This window comes from Ornithodoros turicata, unplaced genomic scaffold, assembly GCF_037126465.1.
Source record: "Ornithodoros turicata isolate Travis unplaced genomic scaffold, ASM3712646v1 Chromosome20, whole genome shotgun sequence".
Taxonomy (NCBI): Eukaryota; Metazoa; Arthropoda; class Arachnida; order Ixodida; family Argasidae; genus Ornithodoros; species Ornithodoros turicata.
Genome location: NW_026999334.1, coordinates 454,986 through 462,620, shown reverse-complemented (window position 1 = coordinate 462,620; position 7,635 = coordinate 454,986). Strand labels below are relative to the sequence as shown.

The window sequence follows — 7,635 nt, the reverse complement described above, 5'->3', positions numbered from 1 at the left end:
CGTCATTACAGATGTTTTGGGAAATTGAGCATCTGGGTATTACGGACGGAAATAGTAATGATGAAGGCGACGACAAAGTTCTTTGTCAATTTAAGGAAACCGTACAGAAGGTTGGCGGAAGATATGCCGTCACTCTACCTTGGAAGAACGATTTCGTCCTTAACGATAATTTGGAAGTAGCCGAGAGTCGGCTCAACGGACTCCTAAAAAAGCTAAAGAAATTGTTTGATGGCAGAGTACGACGCTGCGATGAGGAAGTACGCAAGTGACGGACATGCGGAGAAGGTACTCGTCGAGTCAGAGAACGGGAAACAACCTCAGCAAGTCTATTACATGCCGCATCAAGCTGTGGTCAAACAGGAATCAGAAACCACAAAGCTTCGTGTTGTCTTCGATGGATCCTCGCATGCACCTACCGTAGCTTCACTTAACGATTGCCTGGAAAAAGGACCCAGTCTGAATACGGATCTTCTGCCGGTCTTGATACGTTTCCGAATGTACCGTATCGGTCTGGCAGCAGACATTGAGAAAGCCTTTCTTCAGGTTGAGGTCCAAGAAAGGGACAGGGACGCTTTGAGATTTCTGTGGTGTCAAGATGGTCCTACGGAAGATATTTCTCAGAATCCGGTGGAAGTATGGAGAATGAAACGTGCACCCTTCGGAACGACAGCGAGCCCCTTTCTTTTGGCGGCCACACTGAGACATCACCTAGACAACGTCAAAGGGCATTTCCAACGGACGGCACGGCGCATTGTCAATAGTTTCTACGTGGACGACCTATTGGCGGGTTCATCAACGGTGGATGGAGCAATAGCGATATATAACGACGCTTCATCTATCCTTCAGGAAGCTGGCATGAATTTACGAAAATGGATTTCAAACGCAGAAGAGGTACGAAAACAGTTTGGTGACCAAGACACCAACAGTAAACAAGAGAGGACCCTGAGTTGCAGGGAGGATCGGAAAGTTCTCGGTATACTGTGGGACACGTACGGTGATACTCTCAAGGTATCAGGCAAACGCATGCTAGAGGATGGCGTAGCGCTCATCAGCAGTAAACGCGGAATTCTGAGCGCAGCAGCGAAGCTGTTTGACCCTCTGGGCATGCTCTCTCCGTTCAGCATTCGAATCAAAATGCTGTTTCAACGTTTGTGGGAGGAGAAGCTTGATTGGGACACGCCTTTGACCGAAAATATACAAGAGCTGTGGCATACCTGGTGGTCGGAGCTGCCAAAGTTGGACAACATCGCACTAAATAGGTGTCTCGTTCCAGACGGAAATTACAACTTCAAGTATGAGCTTCACATCTTCAGCGACGCTAGTCCTTATGCATACGGAGCCTGTTTGTATTTAAGAGCCATTGCAAATGGAAGAACAGCGAAGGTCGGGTTTGTGTTTGCAAAGGCTCGGGTGGCGCCTTTGAAGGCCCTAACTTTACCACGACTAGAGATTATGGGCGCCCTGTTGGGAGTGAGGCTATCAAAGAAAATAACTGAAGCTTTGACGCGACTGAAGGAAGTGACCTGCGTATACTGGACAGATTCGTCAATCACCCTTTGTTGGGTACCAGGTTCTCCGTTACGTTGGAAACAATTTGTAAGAAATAGAGTTATTGAGATCCAGGAAAAAAGCGACGTATCAGCTTGGCGATTTTGTCCTGGGAAAGAAAATCCAGCTGACCTATTGACCAGGGGGGAGTCACTTGAAACGCTTGAGAAGTGTGACACATGGTGGAACGGACCAAAGTGGCTCGAACGGGACGAAGACGAATGGCCTGCTCAAACGGTGCTTCCGGAAATAAAGGACCTTACTGATCAAGAGGATGTGCACAATGACTCCACTACGTTGCAAAGTTCTGTCAATATAGGAGTTCCCGCTGTACTGGATCTCGACCGATTCAGCAGTTTGCGTAGAGCTCCCAGAGTGACAGCGTGGATCAAACGGTTCGTCGACAATAGCCGACCAGGTAACCCACGGGTCTTTGGGGCACTCTCAACAGAAGACATTAGTTGGGCAGAGAACTATTGGGTGAAACGAGCTCAAGAGGAAAGGTATGGACTCGAGAAGCAAACCCTGAGTCTGGGAAAGGCGTTAGAGAAGAACTCGGCTGCAGTGAAGCTAGCACCTTTTCTTGACAACGAAGGAATCATGCGGATCTCCGGACGTCTTCATTTCTTGGAAATTTCAGGAACAGTAAAGCACCCGATTCTGCTTCCACCCGACCATCGATTTACGGTACTGACTGTGGAATCAGTGCACCTGAGGGTTCTGCACGGAGGAGTGCAAGATTCCCTAACTGAACTTCGGGAGCGATTTTGGATTCCAAAAGGACGACAGATTGTGAAAAAAGTAATCTTTCACTGCAGGGGTTGTACCAGGTACCGCGCTAAAGCAGCGACAGCAAGAATGGCTCCATTACCACAGGATCGAGTAGAAGCCGGTACGCCATTTGAAGTCGTCGGGATTGATTTTGCCGGTCCTGTTTTCTTCAAAGGAGCAGTACGCGACGAAAAGTCCTACATTTTGCTCATCACATGTGCGACAACTCGAGCCATTCATTTAGAGCTCGTATCTAAAATGTCCACAGAATGCTTCCTGCTAGCCTTCTCCGGGTTCATTGCTTGGCGAGGCATACCTAAAGTGATATACACTGACAATGCACTAACCTTCAAGAGGGCGTCGAAAGACATAAGTATTTTCTGCGACACTTTGCAAAGACAGCGTTTTCACGACTATTGTACAGAGAAAATGATAACATGGAAGTTTATCATGACATATGCTCCATGGTGGGGAGGGTTCTGGGAACGTTTGGTAAAAACAGTGAAAGGGACCCTCCGGAAGACACTGGATCGTAACAGATATGGGTTTGAAGAACTGACTACAATCTTACAGCAAGTTGAAGCAGTTGTAAATTCAAGGCCACTTACCTATCTTTGTGACTGCCCAGAAGACCTTTCCCCTCTAACTCCCGCACATTTCCTGACGGGAAAGAGACTCACGTGTTTGCCAGTGGCTCCTATACCAACGCCGCGATCAACGAGTGTACAAGTTAAAGCTAACTGGATAAAGCACGAAAGAGCTATTGACAGCTTCTGGAAGAGGTGGCTGAAAGAGTACTTCCTACAACTTCGTTCAGCTCATAGTTGGAGTGTACATAAGTCTTTGCCAGTGAAGGAGGGCGATGTGGTGTTGATCAGCGAAGAAAAGTTTCCTCGACACATGTGGAAGATAGGAAGAGTTGCTACTGTGTTTTGGGGGCGGGACAAGGTGGTGCGGGCCTGCGCAGTGAAGCTGCCAGACAAAACAGTACTGCGACGACCGGTGCAGCTTCTGTATCCTCTCGAAATGGTGTAAGGGTCTCATTGTGCTTTTTCGGAAGGGAGTATGTTGCAGAACTCTCAGAGGGCAGCACAAGAACGGGGTTTTTCTTCTTCTTTTGGGAAAACGTTTTAATGTAGGACACATTGTCATCGTGAATAAAGGTATGAGGTATGTTCGGAAAAGGAACGTGATGTGACGAGGAAGCTTGGGGCTCTGGGAGAGACATCGCTGCGACAAAGCCAGGACAACCTGGATGCTGACTTTTTCCCCTCACCTACATTCTGAGTAAAAGCAGTGGAAGAAGAAAAGAACCGCGAAAAATTACACGCTTTTGTGTCCCAATAGCTGTAACTGCAAGAAACCGTAGCGCACGCTAATAAACTGAGAAAAAGACACCCATTTCTGCCACCAGATAATTCTTGCGTAATGCCACATACACAGTCGCATTGCCCTTGCGTAAAGAAAACACAGGACAGGGATACACTAATATCCTTAAGTGAGCAGGGAAAAGGCTTAAGTCGAACCGCTCAGGAATAATCGGAGAACCACCGCTCATCGCTATACGCGGCTAGCACAACATGACAGCAACAAGATATTAGCGAAGGGTAAAAATGGCAACACTACTGAACAAGTCCAGACGGGCGACATCGCATACAAAATACTGCTCATCGGGGAAAAGGCCTAAGCCTGCGACAGAAAGTCATAGAGCATACACAACTTCACTTTTCTATTTCGCGTAAACTAAACGCGGTCTGCTTGGAAAACGACGCACATATTTTCTTAGGGAGCAGAGAAATATAGGAATTTCTACTCCGTGCTCAGATACCAGCATTTCTGCTCAAAAACCTGCAAGATTAAGCACTGCTTACTTCATCAAGATATCGAACACCCAACAAAATCAAACAAACAACCCCACTGCCACTGATAGAACACTATCCAGCTTTTTACCATAAAGTATGAATTTTTGCAAATAAAACAAAGCTTGAACAGCGCTAACAAACAACAACAGGACCGGCGTCGGGCACTCATAAAATACCCTGTCCTAAACAAAGACTTCACCAGGTTCGTGAGGCAATTCCATTAAAAACGCTCGTCCTGTCCTACAGATAGCAATGCAAACGCGACTACACCTATTTTTTTAAACCACTATTTCACGCAATAGTGCATAAATGTATCACTCGTGTCACACGAAAAGGCAAACAGTGATAAAACAGTGCGCTCACTCGGGGTAACGGATCGCGCGCGTCGCGCGTCCAAACCACGAGAACGGGCACGCGTTGCGCTCGCACGGGGAATCGCGCGCGTCGGGAGTCCAAACCGCGAGAACGGGCACGCGCGCGGCTCGCGCGGGGCGCGAGCCGCGCGCGTTATTAAGGAAATTAGTCACTTAAGGAAATTAGTGTATCCCTGTCCTGTGTTTTCTTTACGCAAGGGCAATGCGACTGTGTATGTGGCATTACGCAAGAATTATCTGGTGGCAGAAATGGGTGTCTTTTTCTCAGTTTATTAGCGTGCGCTACGGTTTCTTGCAGTTACAGCTATTGGGACACAAAAGCGTGTAATTTTTCGCGGTTCTTTTCTTCTTTCACTGCTTTTACTCAGAATGTAGGTGAGGGGAAAAAGTCAGCATCCAGGTTGTCCTGGCTTTGTCGCAGCGATGTCTCTCCCAGAGCCCCAAGCCTCCTCGTCATATCACGCTGCTCCCTGCTCACTTAAAGGGACAGTCGCATCGACCACAGATCGATTCCGAAACCACAGTGAAATGAGATTCCCCGTCCTTCACTGACCATGACTCCGAAAGTCCCATTCCGATCGACGGAATACTTTTTGCATAATTCGTGTGTAAGCGGCGCTACAGCAGACGACGGATGCGGTCGTCAAGCGGAACTCCCCGCTGAGAATCTTTAGCAACGTCACAAGGAATCTGACCAATAAGAACGCGGCGAGCCAGAGCAGTCCCCGCGGCTTGCAGCTTGCATGAGCAAGGTCAGGGAGACGAAGGCGAAGGCACATACGGAGATGGCGGACTCGGAACGCGGAAGTGGCGAACCGTGCTGTTCAAATGCCTTTAGTAATAGCTCCCGTGACGAATATACATGTTTGGTGACGGCCCATATTCGACGGATCTGCTCCTTCCGCAAGTCGCTGGTGATGTACGTGCCGCAGCTGCGTTAGCGCAACAGAACGAGCCTCAGGACCACTGCTTTAGGTACGTTCATGATCGGAGTGCTCAATACTTAATCCCGTGACATTCGCACAACGACGCAGGAAACAATGCAAGTGTTTGTGCGGCGTCTGTGCTCCCCAGGAACCGGATGAGTACCTATATGCTGCAGTGTTGGTGAAGTGGCAGAGTTGTGCAATGACGGTACGCGCCACACGCACGCATCACACTTTGTTCCCAGCTCTCTGTCATCGGCCAGAACTTCTGGTGGTGTATCCACCGCAGTATTGCAGCGACGATCACAGTCTTCGCCTACTGTGCCCACGATAGATAGGCACGTCGAGCAATCATTATTTTTGTAGTTGTCGTCGTTGTTTGCACACACGACGAATGCCCCATGGAAGTTACGAAGGCTCTAACCAACTGTGCAACTCAAGGGCCGGGTTAGAATTAGAATGATTGTCAGGAAATTAACTGTGCTACGCGTTTAGGAAAGTGTCCTTTCTTTTTACAGCTACGTCAGGTTCACTGCTTATTATGTGTTTACAAGCTGAGTTTGGAGATTCCTTGGACCGAGAAACAGACGACAGATACCTGGGTGTGTCGTCCGCATGATTCGCCAACGTTTTTCCATCCTGGTCCTATCAGGACTATCATCTTTAGTGTGCCTCATTTCCTGTTCACACCTACACGATAATAGACTTGCGTAGTTTCCAATTGAGAAGTGTGAAACAGAATCTGTGTTACCACAGTAATCCCGAGAAGTGCAAAGGAATAGGCAGGAGCAATAAACTACCTGGCCATAAGTGACAGTTATACTTTTAATGGTAGTGTAATGCTTCTTATCATTGGCAGTATTATAGCATGTGAGGGATATAACACGTCAAATAATTTCAGGTAACGTTTCATAACTCACTAATGGTACAGTTGCACCTCATTATCATAGTAAGTGATACATCTGTCTGGGAATGTCCAAAATTTGTCATTCCCACGAAAGATTGTTCTGCCTTGGTACAGCAAAACAAATTTTGATACCTGCCATTGATCCAATTTTTTTAGCACCACTGTTTTGAAAACAGCTTTCAAGACTGTAACTTCAGAGATCCTTGGCAGAGCATTACCTCTTGTCTATGTATAATAATTATTATTATAATGACAGGCAATAAGTTATGCAAATGTGAATAAATCTTTGTGTTGGCTGAGTGTTGTCCATTCAAGAGCCATTGCACAAGTCCACATCCAACTCTTCACGCACAGATATTTATTATTTGCTATGCACAGACAGTTATCAGCGTGCACCACACTGGCAATGTCCCTTGGGATCTGAAGCGGGGACTCACAAAAATAAAAAAATAAATAAACAGTTTTGTAAGTACTTCAATTGCAATGAAAACGGGACGGTTGGACAGTAAATTGGACGGTTTCATTATAACAGTGGTACACAGGAAAAAAACTCGGGGAGTTGGGGGAGGGGATCTGGATCGATCTCTGGGCACAACCAAGTGTAAAATTTTGGAAGGGTTAGTACATCCTGAAATGACCCTCATGCCTCAGACCCCACTACTCGAATAATGCACCTCCCTTTACAGTAAGAGGCCTCTTACAATCTACGGCATATCCTATCAAAGCTCACAGGACAGCAAATTTGGCCAATGCTTATGTGACAGTGCCTCGTAGAACATGCAGCTTTTCTGTTGAATTGACACTACATCTCTGGTAGCCCCTTTAATGTCTGGAGGTAGGTGCATCATTTTACATTTAACCAACAGTAATGTATAGCATTGCAAAAAAGGAAACAAGGGCTTAATCTCAACGCTGCATCAGCATCATTCATCAGCTCACAATACCGTTGTTGTTGTCAGCCTCTGCACAAAGATTTGGATGGACCTGAAAAGGACCTTTTGTTTTCTTTTTTTTTTTTTTTCATCTCCTTCTTCAAAGTTATTTCGTCTTAGCATGTAGCTGTGAGATGTCAGTAGAAGCCATGAAGTCATTCTCTTTACTTCTTGAACTTGGATGAAGAAAGCACTGTTCTGGAAGATCCTAATTTGTCAGAGGCGTCGTAAAGGCATTAGTGAAAAAACCGGGTCTCTCAGCAAAATTGCCATGCACACACGTACATTGTTTGATGCCGTTTCATGGATGGATGG

At 46.7% G+C, this 7,635-nt stretch overlaps 1 protein-coding gene across 1 annotated transcript; it reads left to right on the top strand.

Annotated features, from left to right (window-relative positions):
- Nucleotides 1-228: 228 nt before the first annotated feature.
- Nucleotides 229-3,354, top strand: LOC135373046 (uncharacterized). The gene has a single exon (XM_064606356.1). It carries the CDS (start codon nucleotides 229-231, stop codon nucleotides 3,352-3,354), a length of 3,126 nt encoding a protein of 1,041 aa, XP_064462426.1.
- The last annotated feature ends 4,281 nt before the right edge of the window (nucleotides 3,355-7,635 follow it).